At 36.5% G+C, this 18227-nt stretch overlaps 1 protein-coding gene across 1 annotated transcript; it reads right to left on the bottom strand.

The window, feature by feature from the left end:
* Positions 1–13818: 13818 nt before the first annotated feature.
* LOC110796110 (cucumber peeling cupredoxin) lies at positions 13819–15519 on the bottom strand. Its single transcript, XM_022001142.2, has 2 exons — positions 15207–15519; positions 13819–14482 (listed from the first exon to the last, which is right to left on the bottom strand). The coding sequence occupies exons 1-2, from the start codon at positions 15388–15390 to the stop codon at positions 14040–14042; spliced, it is 627 nt and encodes a 208-aa protein (XP_021856834.1). The 5' UTR covers positions 15391–15519; the 3' UTR covers positions 13819–14039.
* Positions 15520–18227: the final 2708 nt, after the last annotated feature.

Below are 18227 nucleotides of genomic sequence, written 5' to 3'. Positions count from 1 at the left end.
TTTTTCACTCTTTCTTTTGTTGGTACACTTTTCGGTTTATTTTTTTTATTTTGGTCATTCTTTGGATTTTCGAAGCACTTGCCCGTGTGACATTCATAGTTGTTAGCATGTTCGGTTTTGGTGCCGAGCATTGTCGTCGTAGGAGGCCTAACAACGACACAAAGAGTTATTAATTTTTTCGAGTCGCTTTTGAAATCGAGTGCTTTTCTTACGCCCTCGTAGCAATTCTTTTTATGAACATTTTTTTTTTGCGCTACGTATTTTCCTTTCGCGCGGGCACCGAGGCTGCTGCGCCTGACCAGAAGGCCAAGCAGCAACTTCAGCGCCCAGCGAGGGGCGTGAGAAATTCTGGCGCCCAGCCAGGGGCGTTGAAAATGCGTCCCTGGCTGGTTCTCGTTTTCTGTCTTCTGTTTATGCGACTTCGATTTGCGTGCTTGCCTAATAACGTCCTTTACGCGTAGCAGCATTTGTGGGATTCGTTACAGGCCATCCCGAGCGTCGCTTATTTTTGTGGCGATCATTCGGGTTTGCGGAACACGTGTTTCGGTATAACTCTTTGGCAAATTAGTCTATGAATGTTTGGGCAATCTTTAAGGTCGTTGGTTTTCTAGGATAGTTTGTCACACACAATCACATATTTCGCTAGACATAACTACATTACAAACATGGATTTGAAAATTAAGTATGTCACGTAGTTTATGATAGGCTTCTATGGGTAGTTTATTTGCGCTTGGCTTGGTACCGCTTCTATCGTAGATCCAACACATGCCCCGGTCGAGGTAGTGTCTTCAACAGACGAATTTCGCCCAAGAGGCCAACCCGCAAGTGCAAGCCAAGGGGGCATGCAGGCGAAAGGGACCTAATGAGCGAGCGATTGGGTTCGGGATAGGTGTACTACATGCACAAGTACCGAGTGGGCAACATGCGCGGCGTATGCACCCCCTATTGGCGAAAAAAGGTATCCTTAGTCCCAACTCCCGAGGGAGCCGAGATTCGTTATGCGGTTCTACCCGTTCACATTAATATGCTGATTTTCAGGTCGTCCCAACTTGATGGGGAAATAAACGCGGGGTAGGATCGTTTCACCCTTCGGCTATTTTGATTACCTATAAGCATGAGTATTTCCTTCACTATCCCCATCAGAGTCGCCACTGTGAGGGGGTCGAAAAAGCACGAGGCTAATGCGTGACCTCGTCCCTCGTGGGTGTGACGATTCTTTTTATTCAATCAAGTGTAATTGGATTTCCTGTGAGTTTACACCCAATTGACTAGTAGTATAGGAGTCGCCATTCAGTTTTTAACGACAATGAGAAAAACTGACAAAACCCGGTTATCGTGACATAAAGGGAGTGCAATTATGTTTGACCACGACGGCCGTAGGTTCCCTTGTGATCCCTGGTGTGGGGATCTCTCAACATACACCCGCAAGGTAGAGATTGAGGGTTCGGGGGACTGTAACTACCGAGAGGAGTACTTCGCTCGTCGATAACTCCAGAGGCAGGATATCCTTAATAGCTCAGCATAAATAATTGAAGGGACATGCGTTGACTATTAAACTAATCTGAGGTTATTTTAGCAATATGCAACATATAATACTAGATCGATCGTGATTATCTGATTTAAATAGTATTAAGGGACCTAGCATGATAATCCAATTTCCCAAAAATATTATATTTGTTAGGCGTGGTAGAACAATCAGTTTTAGTTAGTTTAACAGTTCATAAAAAGGCTGAGGAAAGCAATTAAATCATCGAGAAGGGACACATTACGACGCACCCTTGAGAGGTGCGTCACGGTTCTTAGAAAACTAACCACTTTGACTTTGCTATTTCTCCTTTTTATTTAACGAATCTTAATTATGGGACAGGATACGTTCTGTTCGATTTATGGATCGATTGCGACAGAACGCGTGAACAATTTCGCAGCGTGAGGCTTAGGCTAAGGGTTGGAGTCAATACTCAGAATATAATTGTGTTGTGTGTGTCCTTTTCACGTCGAATTTGGGGCTGTATTTATAGGGAAGAGTTCGTGGAAAGATAGAATTGCAGAGTTCTAATCCACAAAGAATTAGGAAAAAACACGTACCCAGGTATTTTCAGCGCCCAGGCCTGGGCGCCGAAGATTTCGGCGCCCAGAGCCAGGCGTTGAAAATAGGGTTTGGGCTGTTTTCTTAGTCAGATTCGGATTCCTGAAATCCGTAGAGTTTGAGACTTAATCGAGTCTTTTAGTGCGTATTAACCTTGCGACGGGATGCGTCTGGGCCCGTTACGAACTCTAGGCTCGTTAGGATTTTATTTATTACGTAACTCTTATTTCCGAATCATATTAGGAATAGGATTCTTGCAGTTTTCTATCTCATTTAGGATTTATGTTGGAGTGCAACACCTAATTATGACAGGTTTCTATCTTTTATGACTTGCCACTTTTAGAAGCTACCCTTTACGGCAGTTACTATTTTTAGCAGGTTTCCATAAATAGCAGTTTCGGGTGAAATGAAAAGGGGAATTGAGATTCGTTTATTTTATAGGAGATGCGTTGTAAAGTGGAGATTTATGCTTTCATCATCGAACCTTTCCCTTTCGGGAATGGGGACAAGTAGGCGTCTACACTTAGCGTGCTGCAATGCACTTGCGGGCTGGCTCGTCGAGCGATGGGCTGGCCCATGCGCTGGCTTGTTGCTCTTCAAGTTCCGATTTGTTTTTTTGATTCCGGAATTTATTTCCGATTCGAACAATATTTACGTTTTTGATAATATTTCCGATTCCGACAATATTTCCGATTCCGATAATATTTCCATTTCCAATAATATTTCCGATTCCGGCAATATTTCTATTTCCGATAATATTTCCGATACGAACCATATTTCCGTTTCCGGCAATATCTTCGACTTCGATAATATTTATATTTTTGTTATGAACCATATTTTCGTTTCCGGTAATATCTTCATTTCCGGCAAATATTCTTTCTTTGCCTTTTGACAGTTTGTTTAGCTCCCACTTAAACCAACATCCGTCATTTCCGAATATCCATAATTAGCGTATTCATTGAATATAATATTAAACTAAATACTTGATCCTATCCGTTCAAGTACTATTTCTGTGACCCTACAGGTTCAGTCAAGAGTAAGTTGTGGCATTAGTAACATTGATTCCACTTAAACTGAAGCGACTTCTAGCTAGGCATTCATATCACTTGATCTCACTGAATAATTAACTTTCTTAATTAATACTAAACCGCATTTATTAGACTTAGCATTAAATGCAAACTTGGACCAAGGGCATTATTTCCTTCAGTATCCCACTTGTCCTTAGGGACAAGTGTGCATTTCCTAATTCCTTTTTTGCTCGATGGCTGCTCATGAACATAAGGTAAGACTGGTCATCCTTATTACGTTCAGAGGTATTTCTCGGTGTCAGAGTTCAATTGGTCAAATAAACAGATAATCTTAGCATATGATTCATCTTAGCACGACCATGCATTTTAGAGTTTCTAGCTCTCCGAGTGGCCTTATACAACTTTTGGCATCTCTTCCCGATTTATGCAAGGACAATCCCAATCTTGTGATCTTAAGTTTAGATTCGTTTGATAGGTGATTGCCCGAGCGCTTCCGTTATTGTCTCCTTTTACGGTGTGACGGTTGACAGCGTCAAAGCAACCAGTTCCCAAACAAGGAAGTTCAAATCACTTAGATATTGAGGATTAGTGTTGAATAAGATAATGAAATTTACTTATAACAGATTTTCATCTCTTACAGTAAAGTTTCATAGGTATTGGCCGATACTAGTCTTGTCTACTAAGTATCTATGCAAATGATTATGACATTGCCATGTCCACATAGTTCAAGAAACAGAACTACTAGTCATCTTGCATTCTAGTCGTCTAGCGTTTTCTATGCGTCCACCTTTATAGAAAACTTTCGACCAGGGACCATTTTCAACTTTTGACATTGAAGTTCACTTGATAGCACTACTACAAAATAGGGCATAGAGTACTGTTGAAATACACTTTATAGGACGCCTTAGAGGCGTTCTCCAACTCAACGCGCTATAAAGTTTATAAAACGGGTAAAAGAAGCGTTTTATATACCTAGTTATAAAGTATAGTGATAAGAGATAAGCGTCCTATAATCCCTTCCTAAAATCAGAAAATGAAGAAGGAATATAGAACGGTTAACGTACATAACCGTCTCATATACTCTATAATAAAGCGTGCCTACCGTACATAACCGTCCTCTATTCTTCCTGTTAAATATTGAGATATAGAACATCTTCCGTACATAGGCGTACTATATACTTCATGTTTAATATTAAGATATAAAGCTGTTTCCTTACACAACCGTTCTATATTCTACCCCTTTTTTATTTTTAATATAATTTAAAAATAGCAACACACGCATCCCTAAAATAGGATATTACGATTCTAGTATGTAAACCAAATCTAAATAGATAAAATAAAAATGATATCCACACGATCTTTCCAAAATCCTTTTATTCAATAACAAAATAATATTGTTCATTCAATAACAAAATTCTATTATTCATTGATAAAATATAATGATCTACACAAGGTACGGCAAAAAAAAATCCAATAATACTAAAAATAAATAAATGGTGTAGCAGCAAGAGCAGCTTCTGCATTAACTGGGGATGGTGTAGGCGTGTAGCAGCAAGAACAGATTCTGCAGCAACAGCAGCTTCGATCTGCAGCAACGACAACTTCGATCTGCAGCAACGGCAGATACCAGACTTGGCAGTTCGTCTGCAGGTCTGAACTGAGGTCACACTAGATCATTGTCGTCATCATCATCATCATCATCTTCATCGTTATTTGGTTGGTGATATTCGGTAACGTATGAGATCCACCTCTCCCTTAGCTCGTCAATCGTAGTTTGAGAATACGTGGGAGCTTTGTTAAAATATTACAAGACAAGTTAAAATGTAAGAGTCATAAAATTTAACACTAAATAATGGGTATATATATATCAAAATAAACATTAGAGGAAGAATAACATAGTTCCTAATGTCACAAGTGTGCAGTGGGATTGTAATGGATTGCAAGTTATACCCATTCGACTACAACTTTTTCTCACTTCTCCCTATCCCAAGTGTACTAAAATTTCAGTTTATTTGCTAAAGCTAACTGCCAAGAAATGAATAAAGAGCAAAAGTTAATATCAAGGTCTCAGCTCAAAAAAATGGCTGGAAAGACATTCAGCTAAGGTTCATCCAGTAGGCAACATAGTTATACATTCAGAAAAGAAAAATGTAGGGTTGGCATAAAAGTCCAAACAGTCACCAAATATATGATCTTTGTACTGCTGTATTTGTTAGAACACAAGCTTAATCAAGTGTCTGCCAAACAGAGGAATTCACTCAAGAAATGGTGACTCAACGTGAATGAGACATCTTAAAAGCTGAAATTAATAAGAAAAATGTAAACATAGATTAAAGTAGCATGGCAGCCTCTATAAAATACAGAAGAAGAAACACGCAATATATATATATATATATATATATATATATATATATATATATATATATATATATATATATATATATATATATATATATATATATATAAAAATATGCACTGTGCCAAAACCTTCTCAAGTAATCTTAATTTCAGTCACATATGTTGTGATTTTATGATACAAGTTATATGGATACTTATACTCCCAGACTCTCATGTGATAAGTGATAGCAAACAAGAACCAACTGGAAATAACAGGCACAAGAACCAACTGGAAATAACAATAGGCACTCAGATGAGTCGCTGTGAAAAAAAAGATACAGTATGCCTAGAAAACACACACGTCACACGGTGTACATAAACACGCTATTCGTGATGTATGTTCTTGTCTTAGACTGAATGCCTATTGTCTATTTTTATTTTTATTTCTTGTGATGCCTATTCTCTATAGTGATTGGTGTGTAATTAAATATCTCCGCTTCTTTCTTCACAGAAAACTGCTCTAGGAGTGTTGCTCTTTGTTCCAACCCAACAATAAAGACACCTAATTTATCCATCCTAGAAAATTAAGTTTTAAACCAAAAGTCAGGTTGCAGGGAGTTCTTGCAGAATCTTGATAGTTAGTTAACACAACTTGTAAGACATAAATCAGGAAAATTAAATCTCAATGTAGTAAAAATCTTTTCTTTTTCAGATGAGAAAAAGGAGAAATTAAAATGTTGTATGTAAATACAAAAAAGTGTAAATGTCCATAACCATACGTCTTTTACGACATAGTAAATCAACCAACTTTCACCCATATCATTACCAATCCCATCAAACCAACAAAGATGAGAATTTTATGTTTGCTATGAATCTTACTTACTTAAATACCGAAAGAAAAAATATCATTCCCAATCCCATCAGACCAACCGATGAGACTTTGAGGTGATGAAACATATTTGACTAATAATGCAGAAAGGATAAAGTATGATCATAAAAAATCAAGTAATAGAAAGCAGATAACAAAACGTTTACTTGATTTGATGCATTATGACTTGCTGTATGAATCTGCAATAGAAAACACCATATGAAACATATGTAACACGAAAGAAATGAAAGTACAGAATATTTTTGTCACATAAGTTAACATAAAATCTGTTTTTTCAGTTGTATTACAGTTTATAGTACACAAAATCAGAACCACAAATACTTTTCAATAGTAGAGTTCTGTTTTTGGACAAATTCGGTGGGAGAAGAGGGAGGGCGAAAGGCTTTGTTCTTTTTCCTGTTTAAACATGGGATTGTTTAATCATTTCAACTATATATTACATTAAACTCTTATCTGAAATACTTACCAAAATGTAACAAGAGTTTACGATGTAAACTGAACCGCCAAAAGGATGCGGTAAAATAAAGATTTCTGCAGCATCTCCATTTGTAAGAAATACGGCTGCCTACATCTTGACCTCCTTGTACACTACAGCGGCAGAACTCACATTTCTAGCTCTAATTGCATGCTCAGCAGCACTGAATGTTAGTGTGATTCTCTTGAAATCTGCTGGTTATTGCGAGTTTCAGACCTTGGTTTGGCTACTTCTACAAATATTACCCTGCCATCAAGAAACTGAAAGTAGAAACTGTATATGTTAAAATGATTAATTGTTCATATGCTCCTCAAAAATAGAAGAGACTGAGGCAAAGTTTGTACACGTAAGTGAAATTGGCAAATAAACCGAGAAAAAAAAAATAGTTTCCACTACATTTGTATCTAGCAAATTAGTTGTGCTTCTGCTGCATTTTGTCATAAGAATTTGGTGTTTCATGCTAAAAATGAGATTAGATATATCTAAAGGGGCACAAAGAGAGAACAATAAGTACGCCAGATTTTCTTAGATAAGCATAAACCAAAAGGATTCTAATGACAACTGACAAGTATGTTCTTTAGCAAGACTAGCTACGAACTAGGAATTAAGGGTCAGAGTTCTCTGGTAGACTAGCTCTAAGTCGTTGGAGGGAGGATACATGTTCAACTGTGTGCTCAATTTAGCTAATCTCACAATTAGAATACATTTTTGGGTAATATGGATATTTTTGATATTTGGGGACTGTAGCTGATGAATTCAACTCTTACCAATTACCAACACAACCAATTATGAGCACCCCCACTGCTCAAACAGCAAGAGAACATCAAATGTACAACCTTTCCCCTTTCTTTCTCTAACTGCAAATTTCAATTTAATAAGACTTAAATCATATTAACTAAAAAAATCAGTTTAATTGGACTAAATTCACCAGATTTTTTTGGACAATAATCCTACAAAATTAAATGTAATTCCGTTTAATTGGACTCTATGATTCGACCTAAACCTTAAATTATCAAAGTCTTCATAATTAAGAACATTATTGGTTGAATGGCAAAGATGTAGAACAAAATTAAGAATACCAACCTCGAAATTTGGAGTGTGGTGAGTCGATGTTCACCAGAGGTCGCAAAGAAGCAGCGATACAGTAGTGCGGCCGACGGTACAGTAATGCGGCAGTGATCTGGTGGTGGTGCGGCGGTGATCTGGTGGTGGTGCACGATTATGGTCGAGGTTTTGCGGGAGATTGAATTTGGGGTTTTGTTAGAAAGGTTTAGGTTTCGCACGATTAAGGTTAAGGTTTTGCAGAAGATACAGTAGAATGTTTAGGTTTTGGTTTGCGGGAGGTTTTTTATTTTGAGGTTTGATCGCCGCTGAATTAGTTTTTTTATTTATTTTAAATGAGAATATTGTACGCCTGTATCAAGGATTTAAAACACCGCTCTATATGTTTTTGATTCGTACTCCTAGTCTCCTACTATACATGTATATATTAAATATAATTATTATTTTTATTATGGTAAAAAATATGAAACGGTCAAGTGATGTAACCGTTCTCTATTCTTTCTCCCATAGAACTGTTATTAGAGAAAACCGTACTCTATTATCCTATGAAACGCTTAACACACTTAACCGTACTCTATTTAGCGTTACTTATTCCAACTTTTGTAGTAGTGTAGACATTTCTTAGTCACAGGACTGGTCCTGACAGTCTATCTTGAATTTTGACAAATTGAAAGGACCCATCATTTAATAAAATCATGAAAATTAAATGGAAGAATGAAGCTTAATTCATTTCTATGAATGGTTAAGCATAATGTTTTACAAAGTATTCAAAACTTAAAACTTTAAAACATTAGAAAACATCGAAGCCATTCTCCAACATGCTTGATTCTCATAACTGCTTTGTACGAGTTGTGCTTTGCTTGTGGCAGAGGTTTTGTCAATGGATATGAAATGTTGTCATCAGTTCCAATCTTGCTTATCTCAACTTCTTTTCTTTCAACGAACTCTCGTAGAAGGTGAAATCTACGAAGTACGTGTTTGACTCTTTGGTGGTGTCTAGGCTCCTTTGCCTGTGTAATAGCTCCATTATTGTCACAACATAGAGCTACTGGTCATTTAATGGAGGGGACTACACCAAGCTCACCAATGAACTTCCTTAGCCAAATTGCTTCCTTTGCTGCTTCATGTGCAACAATGTACTCCGCTTCAGTTGTAGAATCCACAATAGTGCTTTGCTTGGCACTTTTCCAGCTTACTGCTCCTCCATTGAGGCAGAAGACAAACTCAAACTGTGATCTGAAAACATCTTTGTCAGTTTGGAAGCTTGCGTTCGTATAGATAGCCTTTGACAATCAATTCATCATCTCCACCATAGACTAGAAAGTGAACTTTGTGCCTTTTCATATACTTCAGAATGTTCTTGGCAGCAATCCAATGTGCCTCTCCTGGGTCTGACTGGTATCTGCTCGTAGCACTGAGTGCATACGACACATCCGAGCGTGTACATATCATAGCATACATTATTGAACCAATCAATGATGCATATGGTATCCCACTCATTCGTCTTCGCTCATCTGGTGTTTTTGGACACTGATTCTTGCTAAGAGTCATTCCATGAGACATGGGTAGGTGACCTCTCTTGGAGTCAACATATCAAACCTATCAAATACCTTATTGATATAAGTACTTTGAATAAGTCCAATCATCTTCTTGGATCTATCTCTGTAGATCTTGATGCCCTTTATGTATTGTGCTTCTCCTAGATCTTTCATCGAAAAATATTTCCCAATCCAAGTCTTTATAAAGTTCAACATAGGAAGTCATTTCCGATAAGTAATATGTCATCGACATATAATACTAGGAAAGCAATCTTGCTCCCACTGACCTTCTTGCATACACAAGATTTGTTTGCGTTCTTGATGAAGCCAAAGTCACTGACTACCTCATCAAAACGTATATTCCAGCTCCTTGATGCTTGCTTCAATCCATAAATGGATTTCTAATTAAGCTTGCATACCTTTTTAGCATTCTTTGGATCTTCAAAACCCTCAGGTTGTGTCATAATCACAGTTTCTGTTAAAACACCGTTTAAGAAAGCGGTTTTGACATCCATCTGCCATATTTCATAATTGTAATATGCAGCGATTGCTAACATCATCCGAGTAGACTTTAGCATTGCAACTGGTGAAAAGGTTTCATCGTAATCCACATCATGGACTTGCCTGTATCCTTTTGCAACCAATAGCTTTGTAAACTTCTAGTTTCCCGTCCTTGTCCTTTTTCAACTTGAAAACTCATTTGCTTCCTATGGCTTGGTAGCCATCTGGCAAACCGACCAAACTTATGATGTACTACCTCTGTTTCAAAAAGATCTTTACAGTTACTATTTGCACGGACTCCAATGCAATATTTAACTACTAATATATCCAATTTCGTATGTGAAAAAATTATAAAAATTTGATATTCTGAAAATACATCCAGAGACCAATCTAACAAGATCTTACACGTAACGTTTTGATGTATATAATGGTGAAAATTTACGGTCAAAGTTTTTATACTTTGGATACATTTTCTAAAGCGTAAAGAATTTTATGAAACAGAGGTAGTATATTTTTGATGCCCTAATCTGAATGCAGTAACTCTTTCTAACAAAAAAAAAAGGAAAGAGGAAGTTTCACATGGGTGAGTAGTAATATACACCCGCAAGGTAGAGATTGAGGGTTCGGGGGACTGTAACTACCGAGAGGAGTACTTCGCTCGTCGATAACTCCAGAGGCAGGATATCCTTACTAGCTCAGCATAAATAATTGAAGGGACATGCGTTAACTATTAGACTAATCTGAGTTGATTTTAGCAATATGCAACATATAATACTAATTCGATCGTGATTGTCTGATTTAAATAGCGTTGAGGGACCTAGCATGATAATCCGATTTCCCAAAAATATTATATTTGTTAGGCGTGATAGAACAATCATATTAGGTTAGTTTAACAGTTCATAAAAAGGGTGAGGAAAGCAGTTAAATCACCGAAAAGGGACACATTACGACGCACCCTTGAGAGGTGCGTCACGGTTCTCAGAAAACTAACCACTTTGACTTTGCTATTTCTCCTTTTTATTTAACGAATCTCAATTATGGGACAGGATACGTTATGTTCGATTTATGGATCGATTGCGACAGAACGCGTGAACAATTTCGCAGCGAGAGGCTTAGGCTAAGGGTTGGAGCCAATACTCAGAATATAATTATGTGTTGTGTGTTCTTTCACGTCGATTTTAGGGGCCTATTTATAGGGAAGAGTTCGTGGAAAGATAGAATTGCAGAGTTCTAATCCACAAAGAATTAGGAAAAAACACGTACCCAGGTATTTTCAGCGCCCAGGACTGGGCGCCGAAGATTTCGGCGCCCAGAGCCAGGCGTTGAAAATAGGGTCTGGGCTGTTTTCTTTAGTCAGATTCGGATTCCTGAAATCCGTAGAGTTTGAGATTAATTCGAGTCTTTTAGCGCATATCAATTTAATGACGGAATGCGTCTGGGCCCGTTAGGATTTCAATTAATACGTAACTCTTATTTCTGAATCATATTAGGAATAGGATTCTCGCAGTTTTCTATCTCATTTAGGATTTATGTTGGAATGCAACACCTAATTCTGACAGGTTTCTATCTTTTATGATTTGCCACTTTTAGAAGCTACCTTTTACGGCAGTTACTATTTTTAGCAGGTTTCCATAAATAGCAGGTTTCGGGTGAAATGAAATGGGGAATCGAGATTCGTTTATTTTATAGGAGATGCGTTATCAAGTAGAGATTTACGGTCTCATCATCGAACCTTCCCTTTCGGAAATGGGGACAAAAGTAGGTGTCTACACTATGGCTTGGTAGCCATCCGGCAAACCGACCAAACTTATGATGTATATTTTTATGCCCTAATCTGAATGCAGTAACTCTTTCTAACAAAAAACAAAAAAAATGGAAAGAGGAAGTTTCACATGGGTGAGTAGGAAGGTGTGAGCCGTGTCACATATTTTCTACAAATATGGAAAATTCAAAACCAAGAAAAATGTATTCTAGAATATATATGGAGTTCTACATTATACGACAATTTTTGTGGGGTCTCTACGATCATTCCATGTGAAAGGACCCTTTACAATGAACATACACGTTTTCATGTTTAGCCTCTAATACATTTGATTATACAAGTAGGATTTTAGGATCACTAGAATGCTAATATAAGTATGATTATTAAGTTGTTTGGTTGGAGTTGGTGAGAAATTATTCCGGCGATTTGCAGGTTATAGGTTAAAGCCCTATCAACTCTATTATGTTTGAGATCGAGTAGGGTTTTCATTACCATTTGACATATTTGTAGCTAAGTTGATTGATCTCTGAGTTAGATGCTGGTTCAATAGGACCATTCTTCTTATTAAAAAAATATAATTATGATTTTATGTTCTTATAGAGTGTGTGTCGTAACTTGTCCAAGCAAATTTTTCAGGTCGATGAAGATCCGTAGATAGGAAGTCGCTAAAGAGAAGCTTTTGGGGGGTCGAGATAATTTCACATTATGGCATTGCGTCCCCGTTACCCGGAGAAAACTCCGGATGACATCCACAACGATTTTTTCCGAGTAAACGGAAAGTGATTTCTTTGCACGGAGTAGATATCAAATTTTAGAGGACTCAGTGATCAGTAACGGATATGAAAGTGACGAGACATTTAAAATTCAAGTGTCAGTAACGAAACGTTATGTCAATAAAGGTTTTTGGTGATATTTTTGATCGTGGAAGGTTAAGACATTAGGACAACTGATTTCTGATATAGGAATGAAAGTATATGATTAATAATGTGGAGAAAATATGTATGTTTTTATTTTAATAGCCAATTTTCATTATTCAACATTCTTGAATCGGGGTTTGAATCATGGGTGAGGTCACTTCAGTGTTTGAGTTGGAAAAGCACCCAACTTCATTAGTGGTTATGATAATTTAATCAAAGGAAATAGTTGTCAAATTTGTACAATGAATGGATTATTTGGCGAGTTGATAGAACATCTTTATGGTTTTTTAGGGTATGGGTTCGATTTACACCGATTACGTTTTTCAAAGGTGGAAATTATCCTATATATCCTTCCCAAACACCTCTATCTTATACCCTACATTACTTAAAGTTTGACAGGATTTTGATACCAATCCAATAATCATGCATATAACATCTCTTAACAATGATTAAGTATATTAATGTAAATGATTTAAAAACAACCTTGTTCATCATAGGGTTCTCTATAGAGGAATGAAGTAGCCTTGAAAAAGTTGATATCACGTATCATCATCCCACCAAAGTAATTAAGGCCAATTAATGCTTAACATAAGTTATTAGCACAATGGAGGAAGTCATAATCCACTTTTTGGTAGGTGCTTTTTTTCCTCTACTTTGTAGGATCGATTACAAAATGTCAATAACATTTGGGGGGTGGTGGTTGTAAAGTGTTCATAATCAAATCAAGAGATAATTAGATGTTCCATCATTTAATTAATAATAATATAAATGGTGGAATAAAAGAGCCGTTGCAGTGATATCCTACTACGGAGTACGGAGTACTAGTTAGTGAACAATACTTGTATATTCGTAGTTGTATATTTGTATGCAGCAGTTTCATCTCTAGAGGCATGAAATATACTCATAACTATACGTAGTATGTTGAATTTCACGTAAAATAAATACATCATGTATGACACAATTATTCGCGAACTTCAAATTATAGTTCTAATGTATGTAGTTGTTGCTAAGCTTTTTTTTTTTCTTATGACATAATTTTTGAAAGAAATTTTTTTCTCATGATTTTAAACACGTCAAACTTTACAAGTGAAATTATAAGTTGACATTAATAGTTGCAAAATTGTGATTTACGGCCAAATTTATGCATTTTGAAATAGTGATCAGGATATACATTTTGAAATAGTGAAATCGATAAATAAATAAATAAATATCACGCCACTCAATTTAATAAGAATGAGAAGAAAATATATTCATAACAAATAAATGTACGAGTACACAGAAGCTGAATGAAAAACCAGCTTTATTACACAAGAACTACCAAAAATATATGTAAACAATAATCCTGATGACCAAAAATTAATTAGCAATAAAAAAAAACTAAAAAAGAGAGGGTAAATAAGTAACACCCAAAACCAATAACATTATTGTGCAACAAAACTCATGTCTAGAACATCAAAGCCGCGGCAGCAACAGAAACCAAGGAGAACATGGTAACACCGGTGGAAGTGGCGAAGTTGGCAGATGGGGATGAACCGGCAGGACTATCAGCGGTTGGGGTAGAGGCGGCAGGGACGGTGGGGCTTCCAGAAGGGGTGTCAGCGGAGGTACCGGGGCTTTGAGCGGGGGCGGTACCAGAGGGTGATGTGGTGGGAGAAGCGGCGGGTGAGGCTCCACCGGAAGGACCAGTGACGGTGACGGAGAGCCTCTGTCCGTTGGTGCAGTGGGTGCCGACGGTACAGATGTAGTAGTGAGTTCCGGCGGTGGTGAGGGTAACGTTAGCGGGTCCGGTGGTACGGAGAGCGCCAATAGGGCTGGCTCCATTGCATCCGTTGAAGTTTGCTCTGCTCACTTCGGCTACTGTGTGGGCATTAGTTGGGAAATTGAACACTGCATTTGCATTGTCAATGAGAGCATGTTAGAACAGTTATCATCCCAAAAAATTAATGAAAAGGTATAAAGAAAATGCCAAAAGGTGAAACTGGTCCATGCATTATGGCAAGTATGGGATTCCATGTAATATTATGCCTCAATTATTGGTATTTCATTATATGGCAGTTTTGTACTCAATTTCTTGAATTATTATTGGTAGTTTTATTATGCTAATTATTTCTCAAACATAAATGGGAAATATATAACACATATATATATATCTTAAATTACCAAAACTTTTTTTAAAAAATCTCCTTTATTTTTCTTAATAGAATCAATTCTATTTTTAATCACAATATTCAAAACAATTGATTTTCTTCACATAGTTAGAGAATCTCTAGTCTCTACCTTTCCAATTCTTCTAAAGTCTAGATCTTTAAAAGATGGCTTCAAATGAACTAATCATCAATATTTAAGCATCAATTATATTTTAATATAATTACTACCACAGTGTTAAATCAAGATCCAAAATATTAAAAACCAAGTCCCACTGCTTAACTAATATTTCCTTGGTCTCATAATGTTTGTAGACTAGTATAGTAGTGTGCCTAATTCGTAATCTGTTCATCTTTGTTGAACAGACTACGAAGTAGGCAAACAATAAGGAACGAAGGGAGTATAACATAACAACAACGAGAGTGAGTTGAGAAAGGAAAGGAAAGGAAAGGAAAGGAAGAATTACCAAGAGTGTCACCGACGGAGAAGGTTTGACCATTAGCCCAAGTAGAGTAAAAAGAAGGAGAAGAAGGGATAGCCCAACCAGTAGTACCACCAACAATGTGAGATGTACTTTGAGCTGAACACATCCCTGATAATCCAGCAATTACAATAACTGCCATTAAAAAACATGATCCCTTTCCTGCCATTTTTATGTTTTCTCTGTTTTTTCAAACAAATGTGTTCTTCAAATAAATTTAGTCGCCCCTGTTTTTTTTTTACTTTGTTTGAAGGTATGAGAATTGAGAGCAAGAGAAAGTGGGATGAGTTGGATTGTTCAAGAATTTATTTGGTATTTATAACACAAAATTAGAAAGTAAATAACCGTGTTTTTTTGTTTGATGGAAAATTTGAGCCGTTGGATGATTGACACCTGGTGTGTGGATTAGTTGAACTAAAAGTGGGAAGAGGTCAACTTTTGTTTGTTTTTGTTTTGAGTTGGTTTTTTGGGCTGTCAAATGTTCCAATATTTTTTTAGTCAAAAAGGGTGCTAGATCTAGTTTGCTAATTGGATCTTTAATTAATTAACCCATGACTTTAGGGCTTGAATAAAATAAGCTAATATGGCTCTAATCTGGTTTAAGTAAGAAATTCAGAATTCAAATTTTAAGCAAAATTTGATTAGGTGAGGGAATGCAAATCATTTTATTTATTTTTAAGGATAAATGGACAGGGCTAATAAGCTTTTATTAACATTTAAATAAGGACCATGAGAATTATATATTCTTAATCGTATTTGGACATTCTCAGTACTATATATTAAGGGGTGTATGGTACCTAAAATTTGAGATCGAATTATTTTTACAACATTTGTCCAATGCAGCTCCCTCTGATCTACACCAAAAAAAGTATTTAAAAAATTCTATGGAAATGATCTCCTTAATTGCATTTGGACATGCTCCCTCCAATCTCTTGTAAATAAGTATAATGGATTTAGATGAGTTATATTCTATGTTGCTCGCCTGCTCCAACGACCTCCCTAAATATATAGGTAAGTGAAATACGAAGTAACAATCCCCCCCCCCCCCCCCCCCCTACCCTAACAATAACGCTCAAATGAGAGGATTCCAAATAAGATAAATTGCATTGCTTACATATATTTACATTTAGAGGCAAGCGATTTCCATCAACTTAAGATTTTTGATTGAAACTCATACGTTATCAAAATTTTCTTAATTTGTTTTCCCCATTACTCATACCATGTCAAATCAAGGCTAATAATTTTAAAACATTTCCAAATAAGTTAAACTCAAAGTCGATAAGTTTAGAAGAAAAAAAATTCTATAAGAATGAAATGTACTCTTACTTGTTAATTAACAGATTAATAATAATATTTTTTTTGTCACATGAATATAATAATATTAGATAGGTTACCGTTAATTACGAGTCATCATGACAATGATAAAGAAGAATTGAGTGATGTTTCTCCCTAAAAGATATAGGATCAGTATTGAATTTATCCATACAAGTGACAATTAATTAAGGGATAGGGGGGCAGGTTTGACGGCGGGTACCCGTGTTTATTGGGGACAATTGGTGAGGTGGACTCGTGCTAAGGGAAGGAAAGAGGAAGGTGAGGGTTTTGCAAATTGAATATTATTACGAGCTATCCCTTAAAATTAAGGGGTACCCACACCCACCCTAGTCCTAGTCACAAAAAACAACGTAGCTAGTAAGATTGGAGAAACTTGTGAACACAACTAGTAGCCGCGTTGAAGAGTTTGGTCTTAATTTCCACCAAACCCAATTGGACTTTTGCTTTTGGGTTGACAAGTCTTTCTAATTTGTCCCTTTTGTTTTGTGTTTTTTCACAGATTCGGGTCGGAGTCCGCCTATACGTTTTCGGACTTGGAATCTGAATTTGTTAAATACGGGTATGAGCTCCACCCGTTAACACTTAACAGGAGAGAGTTTACTTCCAAATATCGTAGGAGGTTTCATTTTAAAACCATATACGAAGTACTTTCTCTGTTCATAAATACTCGCAACGTTTGATATTTTTACACTATTCACATATTCCGCTTTGACTAGTGTAGGTGATTTATATGTCAAATACAACATAGTCATGTAGGATCTTGCTAGGTTCGTCTCAAATCTCAACACGTATTTTGAAAATATCAACTTTTTATAATTTTTGTTTGAAAATAATTTAAAATACTAACGATCTAAATTGTGCATTGACATGCGTGAAAGCAGCAAACGTTGCGAGTATTTATGAACGGAGGAAGTATATGACAATAAGGGGATCAAACCCTTTATCTTTATAAGTATCACCTCTCCTTTTATCAACATGGGACACTCACATATAATGTTTCATGAGTCAGATTTTAGCAGACATAATATCCGAATATTGAGCAGGTTGGATTTGAACCTTGTACATGCAAACTGAATCCGACCCGTTGCGGTTTCTAATTTCGCCAAGCACGTACAATTGGACTTTGTTTTTGGGGGGTTGACAAGTCTATTTTTGTTTGTCCTTTTCTCTTACTTCTTCTTCTTTAATTGTGATTGCTTTTCGGCTTTCTAATTTTATTTTGACCAAGCAATGAATTGCGGAGTAATAAGTACGGAACTTATAAATTGGACCAAGAGAATAATAATTTGATTCAAGACTTTGCTAAGACATTTGATCATTAGCTTACCATTACTATAATTGATACGTAGTACATGACATCATTAATTTGAATAATTAAAATTTGACAAATTCGTTACTTTTTATCACGAAATTATTAAATTGATACAGGTATATGATATCGTTGCGGAGTAATGATTGCCATTTTAAATTCGTCAAAAATTTGTTACGTACAATACTAAATGAGTTGATTTTAGTATAAAAAAAAACATAAATAGTAGAGTTGATATGATCGGTCTGAGATGGACTTCGGGCCAAATTGCATGCAATTTGCCCAAGAGTTGGGAGGTCGGGCAAGACCTAGCCTTTTTGTCAAAGAATTGGACTAGGTTGGGGTAAGTCAAAAGTGATTAA

The sequence above is a fragment of the Spinacia oleracea genome, chromosome 2 (assembly GCF_020520425.1).
Source record: "Spinacia oleracea cultivar Varoflay chromosome 2, BTI_SOV_V1, whole genome shotgun sequence".
NCBI lineage: Eukaryota > Viridiplantae > Streptophyta > Magnoliopsida > Caryophyllales > Amaranthaceae > Spinacia > Spinacia oleracea.
Note: the sequence above shows the minus strand (reverse complement) of the source record. Positions and strands in the feature narration are given on the sequence as shown.